We start from the raw sequence: 22,577 nt of genomic DNA on the forward strand, positions 1-22,577 counted from the left end.
CACACATCAAGGCTACAATAATTACGCCACTCTTGAGCATGTCTTAAAGCAAAGGTGCACAACAGTTTTCTTCCCTCCAGGACAGGACAAAGCACTCATTCAGTGTCTCAATATACCATGGTCCCCACTGCGTTAACACTAAAGTTAGTGCTGAAATCTTGGGAACATACCTATAATAAAAAGACTATTTATGAATGTTTTTAAGAGAAGAGCACATGCCAGAAATCATCTACCTTTCCCAAAAAAGAACAAGTGAAAATATTCAAGGCAACTGACCCAGTACATGGCTCTAAATCCAAGTTTTTGTCCTCTTCACTTTGTAATAAATCTTCTATTTTCTTTCTGAAGAATTAGAAGAAAAACATGACCATCAGCATCATTAAGGAACGAAGTCATCAATCAAAAGAACCACCATACTCAAAAGCAGTAACAAATGACAATGTAATTTGACCAAATCATAACTTTTTAGTTCAGTAAGGCTTAAAATACTTTACTTTGGCAGATTCTTTTTGTCATTGTTATTAATGAGTTAGTGACAACTTCTCAAGGACTCATTGATACAAGTGATTTACATTTTTACTTTCCTAGTCAAGTAGTTTTGTTATTCAGTCGCCAAGTAGTCTATTGTTCAGTCGCCAGGTTATGTCCAAGTCTCAACAACATGGACTGCAGCATGCCAGGCTTCCCTCTCCCTCACCATCTCTCAGAGTTTGCCCAAGTTCATGTCCATTGAATTAGTAATGCCATTCAACCATCTCATCCTCTGTCACCCTCTTCTCCTTCTACCTTTAATCTTTCCCAACATCAGGGTCTTTTCCAATGAGTCAGCAGTTATACTGATAACTAAACTAAGCAAAACCAGACGCTCCTCCCATGGCACATTTGCTTGTCAGAAACTTCACCACAACAGAAAAAAAAACACAGATATGTTGCAATATCTGGATGGGCCTCTGCCTCTGGGGGAACAGTGGCTGTCAGGCCTGTGGTCCACACAAGAGGTCTGCCCCCTTGCCAAGGCAGTCTCAGGCCTGGTGACACATGGCAATTCTGCACACAGTACACAGAACTCCATTTACAATTGACAGCAGATGGTTGGATGGCATCACTAACTCAATGGACATGAGTGAGCTAACTTCAGGAGACAGTGAAAGACAGAAAAGCCTGGCATGCTGCAGTCCATGGGGTCGCAAAGAGACGGACACAACTCAGCGATTGAACAACAACATATAACACAAACTCATGTATGCCACAATTAAATCCTGCCCTCACATCACCCTCTGTGTGCGCTGTGTGTGGGTCTCACAAGCCTGAGATACAGGCATCGATCCTGCCCCAAGACACAGGTCTCATCGCACGTCTGCTTTCAGTTTAGGAACTTACACCACTTGGTCAATAAACTTCTTCTGATCGTCAGGAATTGTCACGGGACACTTTGAAGTGTTAGGAGACGTGTAGGACAGAGCACCTGCGCCATTGGACTGTGAACGCTTCTCATCATACTGCTCTCGTAACTGTCTTTCTTCTTCTTGGTTTAAGTATGGAATTCCTGAACAGAATTTTTAAAAGTGTGCATTAGCAGAAGTCACTGTTTATCATAAAAAATTTTGTAACAAACCACAGAGTCTAAAATACTTGGGAAAGACCATATTTGACTACAGCTCAAAAAAAAAAAAAAATCAATGGAAACAGCAAGTGATTTTGAAATGTATGTGTCTTATTTCATTCACTCCATGTGCTCATTCGTTCATTCATCTCTCAATAAATTGTGATTTGGCATGTACACTGTGCCAGGCACCGTACCAGATACCGGTGAGCTAATGATGAACAAGGTAGATGTGTCCTGCTCTGTAGTGAAGGGAACAACCTTAGGACGACCAGAGAAGGCCACCGGGCGGGAGGACCCAAAAGGTGAGCATGGATCAGACACACAGGAAGTAGGGGAAGAGTATTTCAGGCAGAGAACAGGCATAAATGCCCAGAGGACAGAAATGGCTCGGACTGTTCCAGAAACAGTTCCAGAGAAGGAAGCTGTAAGCAGGAGAACAGAGTAATGTCAGGCTGCGGAGGATGGGGCAGGATTACACGGCCCTTAGAGGCCACGGTAAGAATTTACTTATTCTAAGGACAACGGGATGCTGTTGGAAGGCTTTAAGCACAATAATCACATTATCTGCTCCGTATTTTCATGTACTTTTTAAAAATTATTTACTTATTTATTTTTGGCTGCACTGGGTCTTTGCTGCTGCACTTTCTCCAGTTGCAGACAGCAGGGGCTACTCTCTAGCTATGGCGGGCACAGGCTCTAGAGCTCACTCAGGTTCAGTAGCCGTGATGTACGGGCTAGCTGCCCTACTGCATATGGAATCTTCCTGGACCAGGGATCAAACCCATGTGCATTGCAAGACAGATTCTTAACCACTAGACCAGCACGGAAGCCCTGCTCTATATTTTTAAAAGACCATCTGGACTTCTATGAGAACTGAAGTAGGGAGGTCAGCCAGAAGGAACTGTTCACTGTGGTTGTCCAGGCAGGAGATAACCACTTAGATCAGAGATCAGTACACCTTTCCTTAAAGAGACAAACAATAAACATTTTAGGCTTATGGGCCGTATGGAGATCTCTATGGCAACATGAGATCTCAACATCTTTGTAACATGAAAACAGCCACACACAGTGGGTAAAATAAATGGACACAGTTGTCCCAATAAAGCCAAAAGCTACCTCCTGGACATATTAAATCATCTAGGGATGTACATATAAATGAAGAGCTACAAATAAAAGGCTAAAGCTTAGGAGAAAGGTGCTGAGATACAAATTCAGGTGTCATCAGGATGAAGGGGGGCATTACAAGTCATGGGACAGTTAACAAACTGTGGAACCAATGATGAAGTTAGAAAATCATCATTTGTCAGCAATAATAACTGTCTCAAGCAAGACTCATCAGTGGATGCTAAACCTAACTGAAGAAGTCTGATCAACATTCCAAACACCAAAAGCTGCACAACAATATGCATGTACTTAATACCAGCCAACTGTATACTTAGAAATGGTTAACAGATGACGTACTGTACGTGTGTTTTTCTAAAAGTAAACAGAAAAGCGATAATCATCAGTAACTCGGCTCACTGGTGTCACGTTCTCCTGATATGATGTACTGAGCAGCACACATCTGCAGTGTCTCTGCCCGAGATGAATGGATGCCTCTGGACTTGGCGGCTGCTGCTGCTGCTGCTGCTGCTAAGTCACTTCAGTCGTGTTCGACTCTGTGCGTCCCCATAGACGGCAGCCCACCAGGCTCTCCCGTCCCTGGGATTCTCCAGGCAAGAACACTGGAGTGGGTTGCCATTTCCTTCTCCAATGCATGGAAGTGAAAAGTCAAAGTGAAGTCACTCGGTCATGTCCGACTCTTGGTGACCCCATGGACTGTAGCCTACCAGGCTCCTCCGTCCATGGGATTCTCCAGGCAAGAGTACTGGACTTGGCTGAGGAAACATCAAAAAAGTGCCAATTGAGGGGCATGCCACAAACTAGCCTCCGCTACAAAATACTGTCAAGGTACTCAAATCAAAGACAGACTGAGAAATTGTTCTGGAATGTAAAAGAGCAAAGAGATATGACAGCTTAAATGCAGCGTGTGAGCCCAGACTGAATCTGGATGGGAAGAAGTTGTTTTTCTCTTTTACTCTAAGTAGCAAAACTTATATACATTAGGTTTGTAAATGAGGTAACAGTACTAGAGCAACGTCCATTTCCTAATTTGGATTACTGTACTGTGTAAGAGAAGGTACTTGTTTTTAGGAAAATGCACACTGCAGTAGTTAGAATACAGAAATGTCATGTTTGGAACTTACTCTAAAATGGTTTGGGGGGAAAAAATTATACACAAGCATGTAATGAGAGAAAGGATGACAAGGCAAACAGTATAATGCCAACATTCAGGAAACTGGAGGGCACGTACCAGGAATTCTCTGAGGTATTTTGGCAACATTTATAAAGTCTGAGATTATTTCAAAATAAGAATTTAATAATAAAAAGTAAATAAAACCATGGAATATATGAGACTAACATTGAAGCCAGAGGAGACGAAACAGTCAGAATGGGGAGGAGTCCAGAGGGAGGCAGGAGGAAAAGCACAGAACGAAGAGTCTAAAAGCCAGGGGAGAGTGTCCAGGGGAGGAGGGAGCAATCGACCCAGTCAAATTCCGCCAAAGGCGGAGTGAGGACAAAGAAGGATCCACAGGGTGTGAGATCCTGGCAGTCTGACCCGACCTCAAGTCCAAGGAGGGCTGCAGACAGCAGACGGGCTCAGGTGGGTAAAGAGAAAACTAGAGGGGAAGAGGCAGGAATGGCAAGCGCAAGCCCCTCATTCAAGATGCTTTCCTCCAAGTGGGAGCATCGCAGGCCAGAAGTGGCGCTGGGGATGTGGAACCAAGTGAGGGGCGGGTGTGCTTGGTCAGTGTTATTCTGAGACAGACAGATCCCCATGGGCGTGATTCATCTTCACATGCCACCTACTTCTTTGGTGGTCGGGTGAAATCTATAGGCCCTACCTCAAAATGACGTTTTCAAAAGCATAAAATAAAATACACAAGATTATAAAGGAAAGTAATTATACTGAAATAGTTACCAAGAACTTTTTTTATATCTATGATATAGTAATGTAAGATACCAGCTTCCTGGTCAACACATTAAATAAGACCTAACGGCAGGCACTTCCCCACTGGTGCTAAGACTCTGTGCTCCCAATGTAGGGGGCCCGGGTTCAATCTTTAGTCAGGGAACTAGATCTGGCATGCCATAACTGAGAGTTCACATGCTGCAACAAAGATCGAAGATTCCAAGCGCTGCAACTAAGACCTGGTGCAGCCAAATAAGTAAATTAAATACATAAATATTTTTTTTAAAAGACCTACTGGCAGGTGAAATAACGATGGTAATTTCAAAGTACTGGCAAAGGTAAACAATATTCAAGATATCTGCCACAACAAAAATGCCATTTGAAGATACCTAGGATTTCACTGAGGACAAACTTCCTGCTACTGCTAAGGTGGCTGGGTTGTTGCCTACATTCTTAACAGAAGAAATGAACAAATTCAGTTCAAGGTTAGACAAAATATAGATGTCAACTCATCACCACCTTCCCCAGATTCACAGACTCCGGAACTCACTCTATAGCAGGAAAGCAGCCTTTGGACTAGATTAAGGAGCTCTGCACTAAAAGATGAAGAAGGCAATGGCAGCCCACTCCAGTACTCTTGCCTGGAAAATCCCATGGATGGAGGAGCCTGGTAGGCTGCAGTCCATGGGGTTGCTAGGAGTCGGACATGACTGAGCAACTTCACTTTCACTTTTCACTTCCATGCATTGGAGAAGGAAACGGCAACCCACTCCAGTGTTCTTGCCTGGAGAATCCCAGGGATGGGGCAGCCTGTTGGGCTGCCATCTATGGGGTCACACAGAGTCAGACACGACTGAAGTGACTTAGCAGCAGCAGCAGCAACACTAAAAGAATGTTTACAAAGGTTGATGGAATGATCAGCAGAGAAGGGAAAACATCCAGCAGACAGAAGGGCAAACTGGAAGGGCCAGTGCCTGACACAGAGGGAGGGACTAGCCTTCTAAGGAACACCTGTGAAAAGGCTGGGCCCAGGCTCGGCGGGGAGACCTGTGGGTCTGGTGGTAAGAACACAAACTGGCTCTTGCCTGCTGGCTTCTATTTTCATTGAGTCATGACCAGCAGCTGAGAGGGAGGCCTGGAGAGAGAAAGTAAAAATACTGATATCGTAGAAAGTCGGAAAGGGAATTTCTAAGTCAGAAAAGTAGGATTTCTGAGCATGATGGAGTCCTTACTTGATGCTTGTGCTCATGCATTTAAAGTGACAAATGAGCTCAGGTATGTTCCATTTTACTGCAATACTCAGATGCTCAGGAAGAGAGAAAGTGAGTGATCAGAACCAACTAAGGCTGGGACTTAGCGAGACGAGTTCAATATGTGGAGAGGAGCAAGAGGAAGAAGAAAGGATAATAACAGACCAGGCGGACAAGGAGAGAAGTTAAGACCAGACAGTAGAAGGTAACTGACAGTGAGAAAGCAATGGAGATCAACCAACTGCTGAAATGAGGTAGCCAAGTGGATGTGAAGGACGAGAGGAGGCACTGTCAAGGAGAAATGATGGAGGTGGGCACAGTTCCTCCTGATAAGACCCATGATGCCACTAAAGGAGTGGACAGCTAAGGGGAGGCAGAAGCGAGGACTGCTGACCCCCTGGGAGTAGACACGACAGAGCTTTTGCAGGTGCTCCGTGTGGATGCTGGAGTAACCCAGAAGGAGGAGAGAGGTAGGAATAGAGAGAAAGATGAGCCAAAGTCTAGGCTTCTGGTGTCCTTGCAAACAGAACCTAAAATAATTGAGGCTGGTGTGAGGAGAGGGGAACATTTGCAGGAATGCAGATTCCACCTGGAGGTTAAAGAGCATAAATTCAAGTATTAGACAGCCTGCACTAGAATCCCAGTTCTATCACACCCAGGACGTCAGCAGAAGGGGGACGGCAGAGCTGGTTACACAGCCCTGGGAAGAGCCGTGGCTCCTGAGAAGAACTCAGCTGGACTGAAGGCGGCAGGCCTACCGCCCGGCTGCATAGACAGCTGAAACCATCTGTGCTTGGGAGAATGGTGACGGCAGTCACCTGGTTCCACTTCAGACAAGGAAGTCAGAGGTATGTCCAAGGAGGCTGCCAGGAGGAAAGGGTCTAGCATGTGCAAACCCTAGAGTGCAAAGATTTAATAAGGAAGAGGAATAAAGGTCCGGGTCAGATTTAAAGCACAGGGATAAGAGTCTCAGTAATAACAGATGGCCTGGGAGCCCTGATGCAGTTGTGACTAAAATACTCCAAGGTCTGACTACAAAACTAGAAAATGAAGCATCCTTCATGAAGCTGTTTCTCTCCTTCTATGAAAATAAAACCATCAGGCTGGAAATTACACATTCATAGGAATCTGGTTAAAGTAGTTCCTTCAAAACATTTCTGCAATAAGACTTCCCAGATGGTCCAGCGGTTAAGACTCCATGCTTCCAATGCAGGGGGCACGAGTTCGATCCTTGGTCAGGGAACTAAGATCCCACATGCCAAAAAAAAAAAAAAAAAAACTGCACACATTCCATCATAGTACTCTAACTATATGTGGAATTTGTATTTTATAGTGGCTTTCAGAGTTAAACATGAGCCACAGGAAATAAAATTACTTTGTTATACCCAAATTGTGTTACCCAGCAGGTTTACCCACTAGGTTAAGCAGTTTGGATTCAAAAATTTTTTTAGCATTTCCAAATATCAAAAGCACCAGTAGATATGAAGATGCAGCACCACTGAAGCAATTAAACAAACAACATGACATGGTCTTAAAGACCCTACAAGGAGATCATGCTGAGGGAAAGACATTGTAGCTGAAGTCTATGTTCTGGAACCTTTGCTGAGAAATATCTCCTTCCCTACCTCACTCAGTAACACATCCACCATGGGAAAGAAAGTAGTTTACAAGAATAATTAAGTGAAAAGTAGCTACTGACCTTAGAGCAGCAGGCACTTAATACTGCTGGGAACGACAGAGGCTTTCCCAGGCACTTTTAGGGAAGTAAATGAATGGAGGGAAAAAAAACCACTCTGACGTGCTTGAACGTCCAGTGTTCATTAATTAAATATTTAACAATCACCTCTCTGAGGGATCATGCCCTACGCTGGGGATAAGGACTCGGACTTGGTCCCCCACCCCGCCAGGTTGCTGGTCAGCACATCACGTAGCAAGCTAGCCGTCAGAACTGAAATTTTTCCTCCAAAGACCATCACAGTATTATTGAAACATGGCCGATTTTGAAAATGCGACACTGGACCACTTGTCTCAGTGGAAGACAACAGGGACACATACCCCAGAGGGAGTCTGCCCACTTGTCTCAGTGGAAGACAACAGGGACACATACCCCACAGGGAGTCTGCCAGGCAACTGAGTCACACCAGTGACAGCACAAGCCCCACCCAATGACTCTGGGGGCTCGAGAGGCCTCATTAGAGCTAAATGAGGCAGCAGCGCCTCTCCTGTGCCACTCATGCTGGACCAGGCCTTCAACAGTGGGGCACAATAAAAACTCTAACGGCTGCACAGGCTGGAATGGAAATCCGAGACCCTGTCTCAGACAGTACGCACAGAGATAATTCTCAACCGAGTCCAGATTTACAAGCTCTGAAGAGAGGTCACGTGTAATCTTACCGTTGCGAAAAACTTTATTAAAATCAAATCCTTGGCTTGCTAGAAAGTCAATGCTTGAGCTCTGAAACAAGAGTAAATAGAACATGCATTTCAGTGATGTTCATGGCAGGTATGTGAACATAAGCAGACAAAGAACTCTGGGGAGTAAACGAAGGCAACCAGGCAAGGGGGTAGCATGCCACGGGTCAGAGAACAAGGGGCTCCTACTCCATGGCTGCTGAACTGTCCATTCATTCACTTCAACTATCTGGGCTTTTCCCTTATAGCTTGTAAGACAAATATCCTTTGTTACCCAACATTTAAGAAAATCTTACTGGGTGAACATATATTCTCCCAAGAGGCAGGAAACTCCTGAATAAAAATTAAATGTATTTCTATTATCTCACCCCAGGTTCAAGTTTAAGGGAAAAAATGTGCAAATTATAAGGTATCAATATTCACTTCAACTTAGATTCTGGAAGCCCAAAATCTTAACTCGATGTTCTTTACATTCAACATCATAATACAGAAAAATTCCCAGTAAAGAGATTTACTGAACACATATCTCAAAGTCAAAATATATAAGTAAATGTAGCAAAAATATCAAGTAAGTAATAATACACAAGAAGGGGAAAATTTTCACAAAGTCCTTACTCAACTGACTGAAGGTGGGAAACTTCACTGAGCTTCTCTAATTTTATTTTCGTTTTTTTTTTTTCGTTTTAAGTCAGAACCGCCTTGTCTAACTCAATGAAACCATGAGCCTCGCTGTGGAGGGCCACCCAAGACGCAAGGGTCATGGTGGAGCGTTCTGACAAAACGTGGTCCACTGAAGGGAATGGCAAACCACTCCAATTTCTTGCCTTGAGAACCCCATGAACAGTATGAAAACGGAAAAAGATATATGACACTGAAAAATGAAATTCCCAGGTCGGTAGGTGTCCAATATGCTACTGGAGAGAAGTGGAGAAATAACTCCAGAAAGAATGAAGAGACTGAGCCAAAGAGAAAACAATGCCCAGTTGTGGATGTGTCTGGTGATGGAAGTAAAGTCTGATGCTATAAAGAGCAATACTGCATAGGAATCTGGACTGTTAGGTCCATGAATTAAGGTAAATTACAAGTGGTCAAACAGGAGATGGCAAGAGGGAACAGTGACATTTTAGTAATCAGTGAACTAAAACAGACTGGAATGGGTGAATTTAACTCAGATGACGATTATATATACTACTGTGGGCAAGAATCCCTTAGAAGAAATAGAGTAGCCCTCACAGTCAACAAGAGTCTGAAATGCAGTACTTGAGTGCAATCTCAAAAACGACAGAATGATCTCTGTTCACTTCCAAAGAAAACCATTCAATAACAGTAATCCAATCTATGCCCCAACCAGTAATGCTGAAGAAGCTGAAGTTGAATGGTTCTATAAAGACCTACAAGACATTCTAGAACTAACACTCAAAAAAAATGTCCTTTTCATCATAGGGGACTGGAATGCAAAAGTAGGAAGTCAAGAGAAACCTGGAGTAACAGGCAAATTTGGCCTTGGAGTACAAAATGAAGCAGGGCAAAGTCTAATAGAGTTTTGCCAAGAGAACACACTGGTCATAGCAAATACCCTCTTCCAACAACACAAGAGAAGACTCTACACATGGACATCACCAGATGGTCAATAGCAAAATCACACTGATTATATTCTTTGCAGCCAAAGATGGAGAGGATCTAGGAAAGAAAGTGAAAGTGAAGTCGCTCAGTCGTGTCTGACTCTTTGCGACCCCATGGACTGTAGCCCACCAGGCTCCTCAGTCCATGGAATTTTCCAGGCAAGAGTACTGGAATGGGTTGCCATTTCCTTCTCCAGGGGATCTTCCCAACCCAGGGATCAAACCCGGGTCTCCCGCACTACAGGCAGACGCTTTACTGTCTGAGCCACCGGGAAGCCCAGGAGAGGCTCTATAACAGTCACCACAAGACCAGGAACCAACTGTGGCTCAGATCATGAACTCCTTATTGCCAAATTCAGACTTAAATTGAAGAAAGTAGGGAAAACCACGAGACCATTCATGTATGACCTAAATCAAATCCCTTACGATTATACACTAGAAGTGACAAATAGATTCAAGGGATTAGATCTGATAGACAGAAAGCCTGAAGAACTATGGACAGAGGTTTGTAACATGTACAGAAGGCAGTGATCAAGACCATCCCCAAGAAAAAGAAATGCAAAAAGGCAAAATGGTTGTCTGAGGAGGTCTTACAGATAGCTGAGAAAAGAAGAGAAGCTAAAGGTAAAAGAGAAAAGGAAAGATATTCCCATTTGAATGCAGAGTTCCAAAGAATAGGAAGGAGAGATAAGAAAGCCTTCCTCAGTGATCAATGCAAAGAAATAGAGGAAAACAGACTAGAGATCTCTTCAAGAAAATTAGAGATACCAAGGGAATATTTCATGCAAAGACGGGCACAGTAAAAGACAGAAATGGTATAGACCTAACAGAAGCAGAAGATATTAAGAAGAGCTGGCAAAAATACACAGAAGAACTATACAAAAAATATCTTCATGACCCAGATAACCACGATGGTGTGATCACACACCTAGAGTCAAACATCCTAGAATTCGTGATGTCAAGTGGTCCTCAGGAAGCATCACTACGAACAAAGCTAGTGGAGGTGGTGGAATTCCAGTTGAGCTATTTGAAATCCTAAAAGATGATGCTGTGAAAGTGCTGCACTCATTATGCCAGCAAATTTGGAAAACTCAGCAGTGACCACAGGACTGGAAAAGGTCAGTTTTCATTCCGATCCCAAAGAAGGACAACACCAAAGAATATTCAAACTACCGCACAACTGCACTCATCTCACAGGCTAGCAAAGTAATGCTCAAAATTCTCCAAGCCAGGCTTCAACAGTATGTGAACCATGAACTTCCAGATGTTCAAGCCGGACTTAGAAAAGGCAGCAAAACCAGAGATCAAACAGCCAACATCTGTTGGATCATCTAAAAAGCAAGAGAATTCCAGAAAAACATCTACTTCTGCTTTATTGATTACGCCAAAGCCTTTGACTGTGTTCAGTTCAATTCAGTTCAGTTGCTCAGTCGTATCCGACTTTGCAGCCCCATGGACTGCAGGACACCAGGCCGCCCTGTCCATCAACAACTCCTGGGGTTTACTCAAACTCGTGTCCATTGAGTCAGCAATACCATCCAACCATCTCATCCTCTGTCATCCTCTTCTCCTCCCCCCTTCTATCTTTCCCAGCATCAGGGTGTTTTCTAATGAGTCAGCTCTTCGCTTCAGGTGGCCAAAGTATTAGAGTTTCAGCTTCAGCATCAGTCCTTCCAATGAATATTCAGGACTGATTTCCTTTCAGATGGACTGGCTGGATCTCCTTGCTGTCCAAGGGGCTCTCAAGAGTCTTATCCAACTCTACAGTTCTAAAGCATCAATTCTTCAGCGCTCAGCTTTCTTTATAGACCAACTCTCACAAACATACATGACTACTGGAAAAACCATAGCTTTAACCAGACAGACCTTTGTTGGCAAAGTAATATCTCTGCTTTTTAATATGCTAAAAAGAAACTAAAGAGCCTCCTGATGAAAGTGAAAGAGGGAAGTGAAAAAGATGGCTTAAAACTCAACATTCAAAAAACGAAGATCATGGCATCCAGTCCCATGATTTTTGGCTCCAAAATCACTGCAGATGATGACTGCAGCCAATTAAAAGACACTTGCTCCTTGGAAGAAAAGCTATGACTAATCTAGACAGCATATTAAAAGGCAGAGATGTTACTTTGCCAACAATGTTCCATCTATTCAAAGCTACGGTTTTTCCAGTAGTCAGGTATGGATGTAAGAATTGGACTATAAAGAAAGCTGAGTGCCAAAGAATTGATGCTTTTGAACTGTGGTTCTGGAGAAGACTCTTGAGAGTCCCTTGGACAGCAAGTCCAAGGGAGATCCAACCAGTCCATCTGAAAGGAAATCAGTCCTGAATATTCATTGGAAGGACTAATGCTGAAGCTGAAACTCCAATGCTTTGGCCACCTGATACGAAGAACTGACTCATTGGAAAAGACCCGATGCTGGGAAAGATTGAAGACAGGAGGAGAAGGGGACAACAGAGGATGAGATGGTTGGATGGCATCACGACTCGATGGACATGAGTTTGAGCAAGCTCCGTGAGTTGGTGGTGAACAGGGAAGCCTGGCATGCTGCAGTCGATGGGGTCTCAAAGAGTTGGACATTCCTGAAGTAACTGAAGGTAGAACAGTTAAATCTGACCCTTTATAGAGCAGCCCTTCCTGAGCCGCACTTGATGTTACACCATCAGTCTAGACTGAGGATGCTCTGCCAGTTCCAGTAAGCTCATTACCATATCCACTTTAGAGATGCTGCTGAAGACAACGTCGTCTACATTAATGACTTCTTTACGATAACAGAGGGCTTCCCTGGTGGCTCAGATGACAAAGAATCTGCCTGCAATTAAGGAGACCTGGGTTCAATCCCTGGGTCAGGAAGATCCCCTGGAAAAGGGAATGGCTACCCACTCCAGTATTCCTGCCTGGAGAATTCCATGGACAGAGGAGTCTGGCAGGCTACAGTCCATGGGGTCACAAAGAGTCAGACATGACTGAGGGACTAATACCATGATAACAGAAAGGGAAATGTCTTGGGGCCTCTAATCTGAGGAAAGCTGAACTGGTCCTGAGTCCTGGTCCATTTTGATCCTTTGGACCACAGAACTGACGGTGTGTTTCCCCCTTGTCTTGGCTGGTAGGAAGCTCAGAGACAAGCAGGTAAGACTTTCTTTGGCATGAATTCTGTATTCTAATCATAATACAGTAATCCCACCCTCATTTTTCTTTTCTTCCAATTTTTCACTTACTTATTTTAAATCTTAGGCTAAAAGGTTTTATATATTATATATGCTTTTATGTACTTTATGTATCTTTATTACTTGACACAAGTTCTTTTAAAATATGAGCAACCTAATCAAATATACATGGGTATGTGCATGCATGCACACACACACACACACACACACACACACAGATACAGACACATCATTTTCTATCATGTCCAGGTTTTCTGTGATGTGAAATAAGCAACCATTTCCCCTATATCTTCCCTTTTCATCCTGTTCTGAAATAAGACCCAGTGCCTTCTGACTTGGGCCACAAGCCCCTCTACCTTCCATGCCTGAGTACTCTTAACTCTGCTCCCCTAATACCCATCACTGACAGAGACACCAAAAGATGGCTTATGGAAAGGCGTTTTTACCCCTCCTGTCACTAGACTCCAAAACATCCTAACTTTCTTCTTTAAAAATCAGAGTCAGAGATCATGTATCCCCTTTTTGAAGCTATTTATTTTCTACTCAAATAATACTCTTTAGACTGCACAAAAAAATGTACTCTATGCCCCTGAACTTAAAGCCTCTTAAAATGGTAAATTTTAGGTTATGGATTTTATTTTTTACCATAATAAAGAAAAAACACTTCAAACCAACAAACTTTATTTATAATATACTAAACACTATCTTTGGTTTGTTCTAAATGTACCATTTTCAGGATTCAAAAGATGAGCATAGGTATTAGAGAGGACAATTTGAGGCATCTATCAAAATTTTAAATCTATAAGTTCTATGACTCATCAATTCCCCTCATAGGAAAGCTATCCTATAAAACATTCCTGGAGTTCAACCTGAAACTTAGTCTGTGACAACCTGGAGAGGTGGGATGGGGTGGGGGAGGAAGGGGAGGGAGGTTCAAGAGTGAGGGGACATATGTACACTTATGACTAATTCATGTTATTGTACGGCAGAAACCAACACAGCATTGTAAAGCAACTATCATCCGATTAAAAATAAATTTAAAAAATAGCTTAAAAACATATGTTGATTCGGCCAAAAAAAAAAAAAAAATTCCTATATACAACCAAGACACATGTACATGGACACTGACTATAGCACTGTTTAAAATAGGGAGCCACTGGAAAACTTTCCAATTCCAATTAGATAAATTATAATACACCTGTATTATGAAATATGAAGACATTGTGTTAAATGGAAAATGCAAGTTACATAAAATATGAATGTTATGATTCTGTGTATATTAAAGGAAAAAACTAAAATTGTGTTTGTGTGTGTGTGTGTGTATATATATATATGTAGACACAGGAGCATATGTATATATGGCACGAAAGGAGTGAAATGGGGAAAGAAGTGGCATGGGGGAAGAGGGGATTTAAAAAAAAAAAACATTTTTTACTCTGTGTCTTGACTTTTCACGACCATGTATGTATTTTGTTCCATGAACTCCACTACAGATGTTCAGGCAGAAAAAAGAAGAACAGAAGAAACAGCAAGTGAAGACAATGCAGACGCCTTGCAATTCACCTGGACGGGCACGCGCTGCAGGCGTGTGCATGGCTCTCAGGGCGTCATTCCTCCACATCCTGCCTAGTGTGCCTGGCTCACTGTGTGTTCAGATACTTAGTTTTCAGACAGCACAGGAAGTTGTCTTACCCCCCAATTTTCCCTGCTTTAAGGATAATAAAAGCTTTTCAAGATCAATTTTTAACTAGACACAATCTTCACCCTACTCGCCGACTCTAGAAGCTAAGTTCCTTTAAAGATGCGACTCTGCTGCATGCATAGATTTTTAAACAAGACAAAATCCACCTTAGATGGAGGACCAGAAAAAAATTCAAAGATACTGTCATTTACCTTTTCCATACAATTGCCAAGTTTACTTACTGAGTCTCAACCTCTTCTCTGCCTTTGTTTTTCCAGAACAGAGAACTGCACCATTTGAGCCCATTAATCTCTGGCCTGTCTTCAAGTCTATGATGTTTTTCCTTTTTTTAAGGAGTGGCTGGCTATCAGGACTGCATGAAGTGTTCCAGGTGTAGTCACAGGATGATTTTGTGTGATGGGTAGGGTTCTTCCGACCTGTCTCCAGTTGTGTTTGTGTTGGTCTTTTAGAACATACTGTCATCCCTAAGATGTCTCACTGCCACTGTGTGCATTTGATTAATTCCTGGCTAACACCATGGAATCCACTTTAAGGAACTGTCTTTTCCTGCTACCACTGGAAAACTACATCCATACAAATGTCCAAACTAAACCTATCTTTCTCAGAGAAAATTTACAAATACCATTTAATGAAGTATTCTATACTCATGTGACTGGTAAATAGCTGTTAAATGAGGATGAGACGGTTGGATGGCATCACCGACTCAATGGACATGAGTTTCAGTAAACTCCGGGAGTTGGTGATAGACAAGGAGGCCTCACGTGTGGCAGTCCATGGGGTTGCAAAGAGTCAGACATGACTGAGCAACTGAACTGAGCTTATTGCAAAGTAAAGAAATATCAACTACGGCTTATCTGCTAATTTAAGAAAAATACTGGATACAAGAGTAAAATTACCTTCTCTCCAGCTCCTGACATACAATGAATGCTGCTTCATTTGTTTACATCCTGCCTTATTACAGAGAGAATCTGACATGACTCAATCACTCAGAAGCCTACCCTCCAGGCTTTCTTAACTGCATTACTACTTAGATGCAGGAAAAGGGACAGATGGGAAGACTCAAAGGAACTAATGTTACTCCAGGGAGAGAAGCTCAGACATAAGATTATAAGGAAGAGAAGACCAAAACTCAGGTTTCATCACATATCCATATGATAGACACTAATTCACACTGTCCTTATCAATAGAGATCAATGATCTCCTTATTCGTTAATCAGATTATTAAGAGAGCAGAAAGGGGAAGCTGACATTCACCGAATGTCCACCAGATCAGCTACAACTCTGAACTGGCTGTTCTAAAGGGGACCCTCCCTGAATCCTCACCTTGGCTCATAAAGTCAGCCCTTTCCTCCTCAGTAGGCAACAGTGGTCTTTTTCTATCCTCTTTCCTAACTGGTAAGCTTGGGAAAAGAAACCGAGCACATGTAACTTAGCCCCTTCTGGGTTCCCTAGTGGCTCAGACAGTAAAGAATCTGCCTGCGATGCAGGAGACCTGGGATCGATCCCTGGGTTGGGAAGATCCCCTGGAGGAGGGCACAGCAACCCACTCCAGTATTCTTGTCTGAAGAATCCCATGGACTAAGGACCCTGGGAGCTACGTTCATGGGGTTGCAAAGAGTCAGACACAATTGAGTGACTATACTTTCACTTTCACTTTTAGGTTTGCTCTTTTCAAAGAGGATACACACATACTCTGCTCCTCCAGAAAATAAAGGTCTACCCTTGAAGAGGCGTGCAGTGAGAATGGGGTTGGGAAAAAAACCTGCAGGTCCTAATCTGTAGGTTCAGTTCAGGGGTAAGACAATAAAAAACATCCCCCAAAGAGCCACAGTACGAAGTCATGGTCTCAAATTCAGCTCTACTTATAATAAAGTTCATGTTCCCATTTCCCTCTGCCTGTCTCTTACATCTTATTCCTTAACTCACTCTCAGGTCAAAGGAAAGATGGGAGTATAATTTATTTATAATCCAAAAACTGAAGGTCAGTGAGGTAAAGTGATTTGCCCAAAGTGCAAAGTTGGTTACAGAACCAAATTTTAAAGAGAATTCTGATTCCAGGTTTCCACACAGCTTCATCAGGGATTCATGACAGAAAAAAAAAAAAAAAAACAACTCAGTTATACTACTAACCTGACAAACAAATTTGACATCTGGTGAGGATCTATTGAAGGGTTTCGGGAAAACATAGAAGTTAAAAGACTTTGTTATATACCTGGGGAAAATAAGATAAAAGGAGACTTAGGGTGTTACATTATGCCATGACAAAAGAATTCCCACCACTTGTTAAAACAACCTACTTTGAATCTGTGTAGTCATACTTAAAAGTGCAAAGGCCAAACTGAAACAGCAAAAAGTCCATGGAATGCTGGAAAAGGGAAATAAAATATCTGTCAAAATAATGCTGTATAGTCGACACGAGCAACAGTATTTGCAATCAGGTAGGTTTTCTGATTATTCTACTTGACTTTGGCAGAATACTTCTGATCCAAACCGATTATAGATTATTTATCAGAAGCATTATTAATTTATGAATATTTCTTAATATTTTTCCCAACTAAGCACTTATGCATCATCCAGAGCATCATAGTAAACCTATTTCCAAATGATTAAAATAACCACATCATATTTCCTGTAAATGAAATTAACAATGAAAATACTAAACCTTCCCCAAAATGTTTTCCAGCAAACAATTATTTTTGCTGTTGTTTTAAATACCACTAAATATCAATTCATAGCTGGGGTTGAGAAGTTAATAAGCAAGCTTGACAATTTTATTCCTCTATAATTTAACATATGCAAGACCAACATGGGAAAAAAAAATAAGATTTTCTAGCACACCCACTTACCTTTTTAAGCTTCTGATACCTTTCTTCTGGAGTGTCAAAACCATTTGTTAATGCAGTGACTGAAGGTCCATCGCTGATTCCTAGATTTTAAGAAAAAAAATTTTAACCTATTAGTAAATGCTAACAGAAAATGTCAGTCAACTATTCAATGGCTCTATAATTTCTTATTTTTATGAATTAAAACTAACTGGAAGTGCTCTTTATTTCACTTTTTCAAAATTAGCATGAATTTCGCAGGCTAACAAGCCAAACCCTGTAATAAAGAATTCAGAGATACAAATGTTTCAATTTGGGAATGGACAGTTTCAGTATCTAAAACAGATTTCAAATAAAGAAAACCCTATAGATATCTCACCAAAAAATTATTAAAATAAATGAATTCAGCAGAGTTGCAGGATACAAAATTAATATTCAGAAATCCACTGTAAATTTCTATACACTAATAACAAACCATCAAAAAGAGAAATTATAAAAACGATCCCACTGACAATTTCATCAAAAAGAATAAAACACCTAGGAGTATATTTAACCAAGGTGAAAGACCTGTCCTCTGAGAATTATAAGACACTGGTGAAAGCAATTGAAGAAAACATGAAAAACAGAAATGCTCATGAACTGGAGGAATTAATACTGTTAAAATGCCCATATTACCCAAAACAATCTATAGATTCAATGCAATCTCTATCAAAATACCTACGGCATTTTTCACAGAACTAAACAAATAATCCTAAAATTTGTATAGAACCACAAAAGACCCCGAACAACCACAGCAATCTTGAGATACCACCTCACATCTGTCAGAATGGCCATTCTCAAAAACACAAGAAATAACAAATGTTGGCAAGGATGTGGAGAAAAGGAAACTATCATGTACTGTTGGCGGGAAGGTCAATTGGTGCAGACACTATAGAAAACAGTATAAAGCTTCCTCGAAATATTAAAAATAGAACTAACATATGATCCAGCAATTCCACTTCTGGATATTCATCAGAAGAAAACAAAAATTATTTTTTCTTCAATAATTCTAACTGAAAAAGACATATACATCCCTAGGTCACTACAGCATTACTTAAAATAGCAAAGATAGAAGCAACTTAAGTGTCCAAGGATAAATGAAAAAATAAAGATCCTATATATATGTAAAGATGCTATAAATGTGTGTGTGTATGTGTGCGTGTGTGTGTATACACGCATATATATGCATACATGGGGCTTCCCTGATGGCTCAGATGGTAAAGAATCTGCCTGCAATGTGGCAGACCAGGGGTTGAGAAGATCCCCTGGAGAAGGGAATAGCTACCCACTCCAGTATTCTTGCTTAGAGAATTCCACGGACAGAGGAGCCTGACGGGCTACAGTCCATGGGATTGCAAAGAATTTGTGTAAAGAAATATTATTCAACCATAAAAAAGAAAAAAAAAAACCTTGTAATATGGATGGACCTAGAAGGTACTATGCTAAGTGAGTGAAATAAGTCAGACAAAGAAAGGCAAATACTGATGATTTCATTTACTGATAAAATCTTAAAAAAAAAGAAAAGAAAAGAAACAGAAAGAGACTTATTGATACAGAGAGTAAACTGATGGTTGCCAGAGTGAAGGAGGGGAGTTGGGGGGGGGGGGGGGGAGGCCAAATAGGTAAAGGAGTTTAAGAGGTACAAACTTTCACTTATAAAATAAGTAAGTCACAGCACAGAGAATATAGCCAATAATATAGCTGACAAGAACTTTGTATGGTAACAAATGGTAACTAGACTTAGCGAGGTAACCAACCCATAATGTATAAAAATACCAAATCACTGTTATACACTTGAAACTGACATAATTGGTTGATCATAATTCAGTAATTATAATTATATACCATTATTTATATAACTATATATATATAATTAAGCAATGATAATCCAGTAATGGATTATGCCCAGTAAAAACAAAGTTATGCCCAGCATGGATTCCTTTAGAAAGAGCTGAAGTCTTTGAAACAAGCACAACTTGTAGCAAAAACGGCTATCTTTACCAAAAATTGGATATCTCTGATCCAAAAAAAAAAAAGAACCTTGCAATTCTAACTGTTAGTTACACTAAGTACTAGATACATGTGTACACCCACGCCAAGGCAGGCAGTGAACACGTTCACTAATGCCTAAAGGAATACCCTCATTTATCTGCAGAAGTCCAACCCTAAAGTCAGCCACAAAGCACAAATATTGTATGAGTCCTCTTAGAGCAAATGTCTAAACTAGTCAAATTCATAGAGACAGAAACAATGATTGCTAGAGGCAGAGGGGAGGGAGGAGCTGGGAATTACTGTTCAATGTGTAGAGTTTCAGTTCTGGAAGAGGAAAAAGTTCTGTGGAGATGGACGATGGGGATGGTGGCACTCCAGTGTTAAAGTAACCACTTAAAAATAGTTAAAAGGATACATTTTATGCTATGTGTATTTCACCACACATCAAAAAAGGCCCGACCCTAACTCTCCAGCGCTGTCCCACACCTGTCCAGCTGTTTTTAAGCAGCATCAAAACCGTAGTCTCTTATCTGCAACCCTCAGAGTTCCAACAACCACAAACCCAATCAGGAAACCCACCGCACCTCTTTCGTGCTTTTGAAACGTTTAAGAGGAAACGTGGAGACTCATGCAACCTGACCCAGAAAACTCAAACAGGGAGGAGCAACCAGCAGGTATAAGCCCAGGCCAGGGGTCAGGAGGGCGCGGGGGTGGGGGGTGGGGGTGGCGGGCAGGAGGAGGCTTGGCTATGCATTGCAGGGTGCCAGCCTCGGGCTTGCAAGCGAGGGATACCTGAAAACTCCCCATCGATGGCGAAGAAGTCGGCCTCCTCTATAGCCTGGTACACTTTGTGGAGATTACTCTTAAAATCTGCGGAGAAACCGAGAAGAGGCTCAGAACTGGTGGCCTGGCTTTCTGCCCACGGGTTACTAGGGGGATAGGGAAGGAGGGAAGGGGAGCTGCCAAAGATCCTGGGATGAGAGGACAAGTCCCTAAGGGGTGCACAGACCGGAGGGATATAAGCCCCGAGGGGTACACGGGGCTTATAAAAGACGAACAAGGCCCCAAGAAGCGCAAAAGGGGAGCAAACCCCTGAGGGGACTGCCTCTGCCCCAGGCCGGGTCAAGTAGACCTGCCGCGGTGCGGGCCTAGCAGGCCGGGTGAGGAAGTGCCACGAGGACGCAGGGAGGTGTACAGCGGACACGCACTGCTCCTGATTATCTCCATTCTGCGGAGTGGCCAGGCCTCCGGCCCCGCCCGGGCCCGCCTCGACCGTTCCACTCCCGAAGTTCCGCGGCGACCGCGCTGGCAGCCACGGCAGAGACCGCGGGGGCGACTTCCGGAAACAGCGCGCGCCGGCGCGCGTCACGTGCGCCTGCGTCATGGTGGGGGCGGGGCCAAGGGTGGGTTTCGTTCCCTGGACGCAGCAGGGGTAAGAGAGTTCCAGAAAAACATCTATCTCTGCTTTACTGACTATGCCAAAGCCTTTGACTGTGTGGATCACAATAAACTGTGGAAAATTCTGAAAGAGATGGGAATACAAGACCATCTGACTCACCTCTTGAGAAACCTGTATGCAGGTCAGGAAGCAACAGTTAGAACTGACTATGCCAAAGCCTTTGACTGTGTGGATCACAATAAACTGTGGAAAATTCTGAAAGAGATGGGAATACAAGACCATCTGACTCACCTCTTGAGAAACCTATATGCAGGTCAGGAAGCAACAGTTAGAACTGGACATGGACCAACAGACTGGTTCCAAATAGGAAAAGGAGTATGTCAAGGCTGTATATTGTCACCCTGCTTATTTAACTTATATGCAGAGTACATCATGAGAAACGCTGGGCTGGAAGAAGCACAAGCTGGAATCAAGATTGCCGGGAGAAATATCAATAACCTCAGATATGCAGATGACACCACCCTTATGGCAGAAAGTGAAGGGGAACTAAAAAGCCTCTTGATGACAGTGAAAGAGGAGAGGGAAAAAGTTGGCTTAAAGCTCAGTATTCAGAAAACTAAGATCATGGCATCTGGTCCCATCACTTCACGGGAAATAGATGGGGAAACAGTGGAAACAGTGTCAGACTTTATTTTTCTGGGCTCCAAAATCACTACAGATGGTGATTGCAGCCATGAAATTAAAAGACGCTTACTCCTTGGAAGGAAAGTTATGACCAACCTCAGTCAGTCAGTTTAGTCACTCAGTCGTGTCCGACTCGTTGCGATCCCATGAATCGCAGCAGGCCAGGCCTCCCTGTCCATCACAAACTCATGTTCATTGAGTCAGTGATGCCATCCAGCCATCTCATCCTTTGTCGTCCCCTTCTCCTCCTACCCCCAATCCCTCCCAGCATCAGGGTCTTTTCCAATGAGTCAACTCTTCGCATGAGGTGGCCAAAATATTGAGTTTCAGCTTCAGCATCAGTCCTTCCAATGAACACCCAGGAAAGATCTCCTTTAGGATGGACTGGTTGGATCTCCTTACAGTCCAAGGGACTCTCAAGAGTCTTCTCCAACACCACAGTTCAATTTTTCAGCACTCAATTTTCTTCACAGTCCAACTCTCACATCCATACATGACCACTGGAAAAACCATAGCCTTGACTAGACGGACCTTTGCTGGCAAAGTAATGTCTCTGCTTTTTAATATGCTATCTAGGTTGATCATAACTTTCCTTCCAAGGAGTAAGTGTCTTTTAATTTTATGGCTGCAATCACCATCTGTAGTGATTTTGGAGCCCAGAAAAATAAAGTCTGACACTGTTTCCACTGTTTCCCCATCTATTTCCTGTGAAGTGATGGGACCAGATGCCATGATCTTAGTTTTCTGAATACTGAGCTTTAAGCCAACTTTTTCCCTCTCCTCTTTCACTGTCATCAAGAGGCTTTTTAGTTCCCCTTCACTTTCTGCCATAAGGGTGGTGTCATCTGCATATCTGAGGTTATTGAT

At 42.5% G+C, this 22,577-nt stretch overlaps 1 protein-coding gene across 4 annotated transcripts in view; it reads right to left on the bottom strand.

Moving 5' to 3' along the window:
* Positions 1–20,973, bottom strand: part of PARN (poly(A)-specific ribonuclease) — a 176,075-nt gene extending 155,102 nt beyond the window's left edge. The window contains exons 1-8 of one of the 4 annotated variants that reach the window (XM_061152875.1): positions 20,836–20,973; positions 20,420–20,497; positions 17,621–17,700; positions 17,072–17,139; positions 16,905–16,986; positions 8,264–8,324; positions 1,381–1,546; positions 277–342 (exon numbers count right to left, since the gene is read on the bottom strand). In XM_061152875.1, the coding sequence (XP_061008858.1) occupies positions 277–342; positions 1,381–1,546; positions 8,264–8,324; positions 16,905–16,986; positions 17,072–17,139; positions 17,621–17,700; positions 20,420–20,497; positions 20,836–20,854 (620 nt within the window). In that variant the 5' untranslated portion in view covers positions 20,855–20,973. Of the gene's footprint in view, positions 1–276; positions 343–1,380; positions 1,547–8,263; positions 8,325–16,904; positions 16,987–17,071; positions 17,140–17,620; positions 17,701–20,419; positions 20,498–20,759 lie in introns of all 4 variants that reach the window. The other 3 variants (XM_061152876.1, XM_061152877.1, XM_061152878.1) reach the window with 3 other exon arrangements.
* Positions 20,974–22,577: the final 1,604 nt, after the last annotated feature.

This window comes from Dama dama, chromosome 10 (assembly GCF_033118175.1).
Source record: "Dama dama isolate Ldn47 chromosome 10, ASM3311817v1, whole genome shotgun sequence".
In the NCBI taxonomy this organism is placed as follows: domain Eukaryota; kingdom Metazoa; phylum Chordata; class Mammalia; order Artiodactyla; family Cervidae; genus Dama; species Dama dama.